The sequence below is a fragment of the Phodopus roborovskii genome, unplaced genomic scaffold, assembly GCF_943737965.1.
Source record: "Phodopus roborovskii unplaced genomic scaffold, PHOROB, whole genome shotgun sequence".
NCBI classification, from domain to species: domain Eukaryota; kingdom Metazoa; phylum Chordata; class Mammalia; order Rodentia; family Cricetidae; genus Phodopus; species Phodopus roborovskii.
In genome coordinates, this window is record NW_026126820.1 from 1678362 (window position 1) to 1690017 (window position 11656).

An 11656-nucleotide genomic window follows, 5' to 3' on the forward strand; every position below is an offset into this window, starting at 1 on the left:
CATCCTGGTGTTATCAGGCTGGTCACAAACTCTAAATCCTACTTGTCTTACCATGTCCTGCACTGCTTAAAATCAAAATGGCACACAATGATCCCCCAAAGATCTATACAGCCTATGTTTCTTAAACAAGGATGCGGTGCTATTTGCCCAAGTTCCTCTGAGAATTCTTTTTTCATTTAAAAGGTTGCATAGTGCTCAGTTTAAAAAACAAAACAAAACAAAACAAAAAAACCCACTGTTTTCCCTCAACCACACCTCCAGGTTAGATTCAGCACTCATCACAAATTAACGACAGTGTCTAGACAGAACCCAGGCAATCAGAGCAAGCTGGGCTGGGCCTGTGGGTCCCAGCTCTACAGCCATGACAATCACTTTTTGTCTTTTATCACACTGACAGAAACTAATGCACCCAGTCTCAAGGATGCTTTCTGGGTTGGATGCAGTAAGAGAGGCCTGTAAATTATAATGCGCCAGAAGCTGAAACAAGAATATTACACTTCCTAGCTCAGCCTAGGCTTCATAGTAACTGTCTGGCAACACAGGGAGACTTTGTCTTGGGGGGGGGGAAACTTAATTTAAAAAGCAAGAGTTCTGAGGCCAAAGCCACCTAAGCTATTCTCCCTTTTTACTCATAGGAAAGAGACCCTTAAAGGAGACCATAAAAGTACTTAGTAGCTGAAACAGAAGTAATCCCGGTCATCGTTACACAATGTGACTATTAATATTGCGAATTAATTCTAGGCCAGGTACGGTCGTATGAGTCCCTTAACCCCCCCCCCCAAAAAAAGAATGAGTCCCTTAACCCCCCCCAAAAAAAGAAAAACACAAAAAACAGAACTCCACACACACCCCCCCTCCTCCACCAGAGAGTTGTGGCAGGTGCCTTCAATTCCAGGAAGCAGGATGCAGGCAGGCAGATCACTGAGTTTGAGGCCCAGTTCCAGGTCAGGCAGGGCCTTTAAAGAGCAAAACCCTGTCTAAAACAAAACAAAAACAAACAAACAAAAACAAAACAAAAAACAAACCACCTGCAAATGACTCCTTAAACCTCCCTACAGCCATTACCTCCGTTATTTCAGGCGCATTTCGACCTCCCTAGTCCCCACTCTCCCCAGCGTCCTCTCCATGACTGCTTGCCTCCTAAATTCATTTATCCTGACCGGCAACCAGATTGTTGCAGCCAGGGGGAGACGACAGCTGAAGAGACTAGAGAAACAGACTCCACCAGCCACTGAAGCGGCTGCTTCACCCGCCCCTCCCTCAGCCCTGGAGCTACACCCAAGGCGCATGTCCCGCCAGAGGCCGACGCGGCTCGATGACGTCACGGGAGGCGCCAAAGCCGAAGTCTGGTCCCGGTCCAGTGATGTCCCTGGAGCAAGTGTGCGTGCACTGTGCTTACGTGGTTTTTTGGTCACAGAGGGTTTTACCAGCGGAAATTTCAACAAGAAAGAGCCCTGGTTGCTGGAAGCTGCTGAACAGAGCGAAGAAAGGGAAGGAGTGAGTGAGGCCTGAAGTAGACTTAATAGGAGCGCTCGGGAAGCCGGAGGACAATGAAGGGTAAGCGAGAGGACACACACGAAATTGAGACTGGTGACAGTATAGACGGTCGGGAACTGGAAGCTGAATCAGGGATTCCTGTCACAACAGAGTCCAAGACAACTTCCAGGGAATTGACTCAGAGTACCCAAAAGCAATGGAGACCCAGAGTGTGAATCGGCCCGACTCAATCTGTAGACTAGAGTAGATGTCGGGATGAGTATGTGTGTGTGTGTCATCCCCAGGGAAACTAGTGCCGCTCAGGAGAACTAGAAGAGGAGCATCCAAGGCCTTTAGCTTGTGCTGCCCACTGCCTGCCTGAATAAGTCCTGCGAAGGGCCCTGCTCCCTTCCACCGCCTGGCTTTTCACCCTTCCTCTTATAAAAACCTCCCAAGGTGCGGTATCACAAACCTAAGGCGTTGGTATGTGAGCAGAAAGGAGATGTGCCAGGAAAGGAAGCGAGCACTGGAGCGGTATTAGAGGGGACAGAAAACACTGTAAAGATTAAGCCTCTGATCTAATGATTTACACCCCTGCCATGTCCTTTTATCAGAGATCAGGTGCCTTGGCATGACTCAACGTCAGTATTGTTATCTGAAAAAATGGAAATAACTATATTCCAAGTGGCCTAGGAAGATTAATGAGATTACAAATAATTATATACACACGTGTGTGTGTGTGTGTGTGTGTGTGTGTGTGTGTGTGTCTTTGTAAGTCAACAACTTGACAAGCACTGAGTGAACCAGAGCTATCACATGTGTACTGCAGCAGGAAGACTCCCAAATCTGGTGCTAGGAATCTGGGGTAGGTAAAACAACGTTATTCTTAGGTCCTAGACCCTGCACATTTTTCTCAAGAAACAAACTACAGTCTCAATCTGCAGTTCAAGGGTGAACTAGATTCTGTATGTAAAACTGGTAACTACATGGTCAGACATGTACTCAGGGAAGCGCAAGAGAACATGCATGGGTTTTTATTTGTATTTGTTTTTGTAGCTGTTGGGATGAGGTCAGCTATGTAGTCCTGACTGAGCTGGAACTCACTGCTCTCTTCCTCTGAAGTGATGGGATCCACTGTGTGTACCACCACACCCAGCTCAGAGAGTGAATATGTAGTGTGTAGTGAGAGCTGCATATTCTGGCCATTTGCCCTTTCTTAGTCCATGTAACTCCTGTACTCTGTCCCCCAGTGCCACCATGATGATTTCCTCCAAACAAATAAGACACAGGAGCATGAGGTTTAGAGAGAGTTTGGCATCAGGCTGGACATATTTATAATTTGAAGAAAGACTGTTGTATCTATCTGGTCAGGATACATTCCCGATTTTATGGATTCTAACTTGAAAAATCTGTTTTAAACTTCTTTTTTTGTTTTGTTTTGGTGTAAACTTCCTGTAGTCACCAAAATGTCCAGTTTCAACCAAGCACACCCTAGCCCATTAACATCACCTCACTTTTAGTGTCTTCACTTCTTAGTGAGTAACTGTCCAGGCACAGTTATCAGAACAACTCTAAATATCCTCCAGTGAGGATTTTTTTTCGGGGGGGGGGGGGGGCCATGCAGAGTTTAGAGTAGGAACTAAAACCACATATTTTAATAAGATCCCCGTGATTCTTAAACACCTTAAGCTTTGAGAGGTGCTCTTCATAACCCTCACCCTGGGAGTTTCCAGGACAAGTCTGGCCAGAGGAAACAGTAAGATGTATCTAGGATAGTTGTGGTGGTACATGTCTATAATCCCAGCAACTAGCACTTGGGAGCCTAAGACAGGAGAACTGGGGGTGTAAGGCACTGTGGGCTACACAGCAAATGCTAAGCCAGCCTAGGATACAAAGTGAATAAATATTTAAATAGGCAGCATTCAGTAGGGCCAGGGGCATGGATCCATGGGGAAGCCCTTGCCTGGCCTGCATTAAACCCCACTGCAGAGTAAAATAGAAGTGTCATCCAAGAAAGCTTTGCCTTCTCATACTAACCCAGTATTCTTCCTCTGAATAAGTGTAGTTGTTGTCATAGTTCGAAAAGCCTTGGATATTATACTCATTTCTCACAGGAAGTAATCTTCTATGTTTGTCTTTCATCCCCCAGCTGTGATTTACCATGCCTTTTCTCATAAAGAAGCCAAAGAGCACGATGTACAGGTACAGTCTTTCAAAGGTGGGCTGGGAGCAGGAGACTTGACAGCAAAGATGGCTCAGAATCTTCAAAGAAAGACTGGTCTAGCTGTCCTCTCCCGTGGATTACTCCTCATCTTTACAGTCAGTATATTAGGCTCCGTCAAGGTCTTTTGTGCTGATATCTTTGTGTGCCAGGCTCCTCTCCTAGGGTACCAGAGTCAGCTCTGAGGGACTTGGCCTGCTTGATTTCATGTCATTTCCTACTCTGTAGGGAATGACAGTGACAGCCTGTGCCTACCTGAAACCTCTCTTGCTCTTGCTCTGCCCCGTTCACTGCTCAGCCCATTTTTCATAAGTGAGTGTTACAGATTCTATCTGGGTATGTCAGCGTGCTTTGTCATTTGGGCAGAAGCTTCACGTGTGGCTCATAAAGAGAGCATATCCTGCCAGGTTGTGTGGAGCATGTCTTTAATCTCGGCACTTGGGAGATAGAGGCAGGCAGCTGTCTTAGTTCAAGGACAGCCAGGGCTACACAGACAAACCCTGTGTCAAACAAACAAACAAACAAACAAACAAAAAGAGAGAGAGAGAGAGAGAGAGAGAAAAGACGGAAAGAGAGACAGAGAGAGGCTGACTATCCTTGAAATCAAGATTGTAAAAGGCCAGTAAACCTTTAATTTCACTTCCCCATGAAAGAGAGACCACTATGTTCTTAAAAGAACCAAATTGGGCTGATATTGGTGATGGACTGTATAGCCATCCCTGCCTTGAAGTATCTCAAAGATTGTGTTTTCTGTCTTTTTACCCCCTCCTTTAGCACAGAGAGGGTATCAGTCACTGTTGATGTGTTAACCTAAAGCTGGCAGTTAGCCTCAGACTTCTTTTTACTGTGTCTGGTTAGTGCAAAAAGAGCCCAGCAAATGGCATAACCAAGTGGTAGGTATAGTGTGATTTTTTTTTTTTTTTTTTTTTTTTTTTTAATTCTTTTACTTTTCTGAGGAGCACATCATCAAGCTCCCAAAGAAATCACACACACAGGCTTATTCTTAATTATGAATGCCCATCCTGAGCTCGGCTTGTTGCTAGTCAGTTTTTCATAAGTATAAATTCTCCCAACTACCTTTTGCCTCTGTGCTTTTTCCTCTTCTTACTTCCGTATATGTTATTTCACTCTTAACTCCTTGGCTCCCTGACATTCTCCTCCCCTTGTTCCCTTCTTGCTTCTTTTCTTCATCCTTTCTCCTTCTATGTATCCTCTCTGCCTGCCAGCCCCACCTGTCCTTGCTCCTGCCTCGCTATTGGAGGTTCAGCTCTTTATTAGACCATCTGGTGCTTTCGACAGGCAGCATAAACAAAAGACACACCTTAAAATGATGTTCCCCGACAGGTAGGTCCTCGGGAAAGAGCACTGCCTGGGGTTGCAGCAGATGAAGACCGCGTGAGATACTTGCTGCACCCCAACTTGACGGGTGGTGATACTAGAGTGTTTCAGGACTGGGTGCAGCTGTGAAGTACTTCCCTAGGAAAACGTGTAACTTGATGTCCTGTTGTGAGAGTGAGGAGTGCCCGAGATGCACTCACACTTTCTGCCTCTAAGTGGGGCTGGAGCAGAAATCCAAGAGCAGCCACATGGGGTCACAAGAACAGAGGAGGACTGTGGTGCTCAGTGTCCCCATTCCTCCTCCTTGACCTCCCTGGAAGCCCAGGCAGTTTCCCCCTGGTGCTGGAACAGCTCATTTCCCTAAAATCCCAGCTCCCTTCCACTTCAGTCTAGTCTTGAGGTCATGACTGGCTCACATCCATTACTCAAGCTTCCTTCCCCCACAAGGATTAGAGAAGTCTTGCATCACAGAGGGTTTTAGATGCTCCATAGGGTAAGCTCAGAGAAGCAGGCCAGGAAGTCAGTGTTTGACCTGGCTGCAGTGTGGAACAGTGTCACAGTTAGCATGTGAGTGTTACTGTTACATCTTGGCAGTTGTGTGTAGCAAACACTTGGACAGACAGAAAGGGAGGCAAAGATGGTGGCTCTCAGGAATGGGGTATGAGGATCCTGGTGTCTGAGAGCAGAACGGTGAACCACATCACCATGTCTCTGAGCAGGAGCTGGGAAGCCAGCGGGCTGAGGCCTTTGTGAGGGCCTTCCTGAAGCGGAGCATACCGCACTTGAGCCAGCAAGATTGTGAGAGCCATCTCCAGCGCAAGGCTGTGGTCTTGGAATACTTCACTCGCCAGAAGCCAAAGCAGCAGAAGAAGAAATCCAAAGGCCTCTCTGCCAAACAGAGGAGAGACATGAGACTGTTTGACATTAACCCAGAGCAACAGAGGTACATCCATCTTTTCTAAAGGCCTTGCCACTCACCATTGTCTTGTCTTCCAGGTCAGGGTGTGAACTCCTCAAGACTTCAGGGGCTTGCTGGGCAGCCCTGCCCCCTTAATGTCAGACAGTTTTCCACCTTCTGCCACAAGGAGGCAGTGTCCCCCCTACTAATTGTTTGTTTGTTTGTTTGTTTTGTATCTTGTCTTGGCCTTGAAAAGGCAGGCATTGGTGAGTGTGAGGGCGTCTGGCTGCTCTCCTAGTCTCCTCACTAATAAGTAAACCTGTTGCCCGGGCTTATCCTTTGGCTTTCTAGAAAAGGGGAACATCGTGATTTTCCTGTAGCTTTTAATATCACGAGACAGAATGACCCACTCAGAGGTTACTGCCAAGGAGAGGTCCTGCATATGCATTTCAGAAGTTTCTGAAAGGAACGCATCACTGTCTTGTGGGAGGATGATGTCTCCCTCCAGATAGTTCTGAGCCTGTGTTTACAGCCACTACTTATAGGCTTTGTATAACACTATCACACAGCTTGCCATGTCCCAGAAGGCATGAGAGTGCCTCCCTGGGGTCCTTGCAGGAAGTGCTTGTTTCAGATTTGAGCCTGGTGTTCTTGACTGTTGTCTAACCTTGGCTTTGTGTGAATGGGCACCAAGACAAATGATAACAACCCAAGAGGAAAGCTTTTAGCCCTCTATTGTCAACTTCCAGACAATCCTGCTACCTTACACAAGGACCTGCCTGGCAACCTTCACCTGCTGTAACACGGTTAAATAAGACTGATTTCTCTTGGGAGAAGGAGATAGGGTGAACAGCGCCTGGGTTATTAGGGCTGATGCTACATCACCACCTTCAGATGCTCTTCCTGCTTTGAGCCAGGGGCTCCACCATCACACCTACAACTGGCCAGCAGGAAGGGCATTGAGGCAGTGGGCCACTTCTTCCCCTCTCGAGGGCAGAAATTTAGCCTTGGAAAGGTTCTACCCGGGAAGAAATTGAAGTCCAAGGAGGGGAGTGTACTTGGCCTTGGTCAGTTGTCATCGGGGAACCTGGTGACACAGTCTCAATTGCTCCCTCGTGCTCATTCTCAGCCTTGAGCCCAGCTGTTTTGCTGAACACTGCAAATTCCAAGCTCATGGTTCTGACTTTCTACCTGTTTCTGACTTTATGACAGATACAGTCTCTTCCTTCCCCTGCATGAACTCTGGAAGCAGTATATCCGTGACCTGTGCCATGGGCTCAAGCCAGACACGTGAGTTTTATTTCTGAAGCCTGCCATGGGAGTAGATCCCCCGACTTGAGAGCACTAGAGATGCAACCTGAGAAACCAGTTGGCTGTGGGTGTTTGTGATCTGTTTGCCTCGTTACCAACTCTGCTTTGTGGCTCTCTTCACCTCCTAGGCAGCCACAGATGATTCAGGCCAAGCTCCTAAAGGCAGATCTTCATGGTGCTATTATTTCAGGTAAATTCTATGGAGCATATGGTCATTGGAGACTGTCACTCAGTGGCAGAATTCATCCTGTCATCTGTCACTGGGTATCCCGGACGTATCTCTAAGTTACAAGCAGTGAGCATCTAAAAATGCTTGTGACCTGACCCACCCTGGGTCCTCGTTAAACACACACTAATTGGTCTCTGCATGCCATCGACTCACACTGTTGGCACCCTAGCCTCTAGCTGAGTCTCTTCGGGACAGATTTCCTCTCCTCCTGGTTTCCAGTGTGCCATCACCAGCGGACTCACCCCATGGCACCCAACAGCAACTTGGACATCCGAGATGTACCTCAAACTGCCTATCCAACATAGAGCCCTTGGCCTCCCCTGAGGTCAGCTCTCTCCGACCTGGATTCCTCATCTGTGATAATGGCAGATGATCTCTATATCCAGTTTGTTCGGGCTAGAAACCTAAGAAGCACACACACATTACCTCCTTCCTGATCTCTACCTCATGTCTGCTAGCACACCTACTTCCCCACTCTAACCTACCTCCAGCTCCCTCAAGTTGCTGTGGAAAGCTTCCTCTCACCCTCCTTCCCCAGCTCACATACTGTGTCATTTCCACATAAACACCAGATTAAATGCCCAGAGTGAAGTCTGTCGTCAGACATCAGACTGCCTACTGCCATTTGCCTGTTGTAAGCTTCTAGCAGCTTCCCATCCACTCAGAGTAAAAGTGTTCAGTGGCCTTGGGCTGGCTTCTGTGTGACTGGGACACCAAGTCCCCTTGCTTGGGTCCTTCTCAAAATGAAGGGGCTCTGAGGGTTCTTGTATTGACTCCTGCTGTAACTCACGTCCCTTTCCTGACGTCGCTTCCTGAGAGTCTGTCACCATTAAACTTTGCCTTCCACTCCCATCATTCTGTCCTTCTTTTCCTCATAGCCATTATCAGTATCAATAAGTAGAATCACCCATGTTTTGCTATACACTGTCCTCCATGCGAACTTCAGCTCACAGGAGCAGGATACAGGCCATCTCATTCAGTGCCCTGCCTCAGCACCCACCTAGCAGACTAGGCACATAGATTGCTCCAGATGCTGACCGCATGGAGGCGGGCAGGGGTCTGTCTCCCCGTGAGGTGCCTCAGCCCTCGTTGCTGGGCAGCTCTATAGAAGGACTACATTCCAGGAAAAGTTCAGGAGGCTCTTCCCTCATCAAAGCAACAAGACTGGGCTTTGCTGGTTCTGCATATGACCTCTTGGATCCAGAGCCCTGTCCAAAACCCAAACGATGCCTAAGAATAGCCCAGAGATTGCAACGCCCAGGACAAGGAGTTGGGAAGCTTGCTGGCTTGGTCATTGCCCAGCTACAGAGCCACTATCCTCTGGGCACTCTTCCTCAGCTTAGAAGGGTCAGGTTCCCAGTCCCTGAGGCCAGGCTGTGAATGCCAGCACTACCCAGGCCTTATCCTCAAATGCTTTTCTCCTTTGCAGTCACAAAATCCAAGTGCCCCTCCTATGTGGGGGTCACAGGAATCCTTCTGCAGGAGACCAAGCATGTCTTCAAGATCATCACCAAAGAAGACCATCTGAAAGGTGTGTGTTGTGTTCCTAGGGTGTCACATATCTCCCGTTCTTGTGCCTCCCAGGTTCCATGTGGCTGTGGAGTCAAACAGGCTGCAGGTGCTAGCTGTGTTATGAACTCCAGAGAGAGGCCCCTGCCCTGTGACTCCCAGGACACATCTGTGAACATAGTCAGAAGCCTGTCCATAAACAGCACAGAAGAACTGCTTGGCTGGGTCTTTGACCCAGGTCTGTCTGAGGTCTCTACCTACCCATGATACCAAATCTCATACGAGTAACTAAGGGACAGGCAGGAGGGACCAAAAGCACCTGCCTGCCCCTGTAGTTCTGAGAACTGCACCTTTGCTGGAGACACTCTGCGTATTTGCATGATTAGCGCTTTTCCAGCTGGTACTTTTGAATCTTCCAACATCCCCGTTACCTGACCTTGCCCACAGATCCAAGATGCAAACAACCGTTGTAGGATTTGTACTCATTCATCTGTTGATACTGGAGATCAAGCCCAGGACCTCTGTCTGCTAATCTTGTGCTCTGCACCAGAGCTACCCCACAGCCCTGGCTCACTGTTTGTCCATTTCCTTGTATGTTCTTTTGCTCACATCATAAGTCTAAGGTGGGAGTGTAGAACCTTCCCCACTGAGCACAAATCCAAGAACCAGTGCCAACTGGCTTTGGTGGTCTGGGAGCCTTCAGTTCTGGGAATTGAGTTAATCACCTCAGAACCTGGAAATTAGGCATCGAGTTTTATTTAGACTGTGAACCAAATAGCCCAGGTCTTCCTTTCTGGTTGGGTTGGGTTCTGCATTCCTATAACTTGTTTTATTTTTTATTTCTTTCTTTCTTTTAAAGACAGTCTCATTATGTAGTCCTAACTAGCTTGTGACTTGCTGTATAGACCAGGCTGCCATGAACTCAAGAGATCTGCCTGCTGCCTGCCTCTGTCTCCTTGTGCTGGCGCCACACCTGTCTCACTTACTGTAATACAAACGTGTATGAATAATGCTCTACATAAATAAGCTGAATGCACTGTCCATGTTGTTCCTCATCCTTTTCCTTTTTGTTTTTCTTTTCAGTTATCCCCAAGCTAAATTGCGTGTTCGCCATCGAAATTGATGACTTCATTTCCTACATTTATGGAAGCAAATTCCAGCTTCGGTCAAGTGAGAGGTCTGCCAGGAAGTTCAAAGTAAAGGGAACAATTGACCTGTGAACTCTTTGCCACTGGGGACAGATGTCCCTGGCTGCGGAGAACTGGAAACGCATGAAGCGCTTTCTGGCTGTTGCCCACCCATAGTCCAGGGAAAGCAGAGCAGCTGAAGAACATTGAGCAACACAGGAGAAGTCAGAGGTAGAGATTTGCCTCTCCAGGGAGGAACGACTAGCAGAAAATACACTGGGACTAACCTGGCTGATTTGAAGAAGGGGGCCCTTAGGTTGTGTCTTTCATCCTTCTCTGTGTTTCCCAAACATTCTGTGCGGAATCTGTTACTCGGTTGATAACAAATCACACTACAGGCATAAGTGGGGCTAAATGAAAGAATCAATCTTGAATTTCTGGGTTGAAAGGGAAGGGGGTATTGAGGCTCCCTCATCCCATGGCCACCTACCACCTCCTGTTGCGTTTACGGTATGGAACATCATGGATCTGACTGGAAGTCATCCCTGCTCCAAACTCTGATCTCCCTACAGTTTGCTCTGCTGCTGTCATACATGGAGGCATAGTGAGCTTGCTAGATGGCTCTGGCCTTCATACAGCAGGGAAAATGGAGCAGAGGGACAGGTCTGCCAGTACCTGTTGGCTACTGTTTGGATACAGGTAGGCAAACCTACCAGCAAGCTTCTTCCTGTATTCCTGTGGCTCCAGAGATAGGCCAACAGCCTGTCTCTGGTCTAAGAAGGCCATGTCTCCAGCAGTGAGACCTTGGACATCTTAGCTCCATTTTTGCTGCTGAGATTGCAACTTTTCTACTATGTAAGATCAGATGAGGTCTTTCTGCACAAGGGCTTTGGAACTGCAGGTCAGGACCAGCATGAGAAATGGGTGGGGTCTAGCCAGGATTCAGGAGCCCTTGTGGCTGAAACCCGGTTCAGGTGGACCAGTTGCCCCTTGCTTGTAAGAAGTGACTGTTGCCTGGTGGTGGCGGCACACCCCTACGACCCCAGCACTCAGGAGGCAGAAGCAAACTGATCTCTGTGAGTTCAAGGCCAGCCTGGTCTACAGGGCAAGTTCCAGAGCAGGCTCCAGAGAGAGCTATACAGAGAAACCCAGTCTCAAAAGAACCAAAACAAGAAAGTGTCTGCTGACAGGCTCAGAAATCTCCCCCACCTCACCCCACCACCCCACCCCACCCCCGGCAATAATAAGTGACAACACATCTAGCCACTCACCCCAGGTAAACGGGTGTGCTGTCGCTCAAATCTTTGGGGCCTCCCACTTAGACTACACTGGATGGAAGAGGAATGAGTGAGCCTGGAATTCTGGCTTTGGGGGGGTGGGGTGTTGTGTGTTTGTTTTTTAAGTTAAATTAAAAACAATCTTATTTTACATACTAATCCCAGTTCCCTCTCTCTTGTTCTCCAACTCCCCCATCGTCTTCCCATCCCACCCCTCAGTGAGGTTGAGGCCCTTGTGGGGGAACATCAAATCTGTCACATCATTTGATA

General features: G+C 47.9%; 1 protein-coding gene across 1 annotated transcript; it reads left to right on the plus strand.

The window, feature by feature from the left end:
- The first annotated feature begins 1411 nt into the window (after positions 1–1411).
- On the plus strand, positions 1412–11299 carry LOC127214616 (ribonuclease P protein subunit p29). Its single transcript, XM_051174954.1, has 7 exons — positions 1412–1557; positions 3626–3678; positions 5755–5978; positions 7146–7223; positions 7373–7434; positions 8903–9004; positions 10066–11299. Exons 1-7 carry the CDS (start codon positions 1551–1553, stop codon positions 10200–10202), a joined length of 663 nt encoding a protein of 220 aa, XP_051030911.1. The 5' UTR covers positions 1412–1550; the 3' UTR covers positions 10203–11299.
- Positions 11300–11656: the final 357 nt, after the last annotated feature.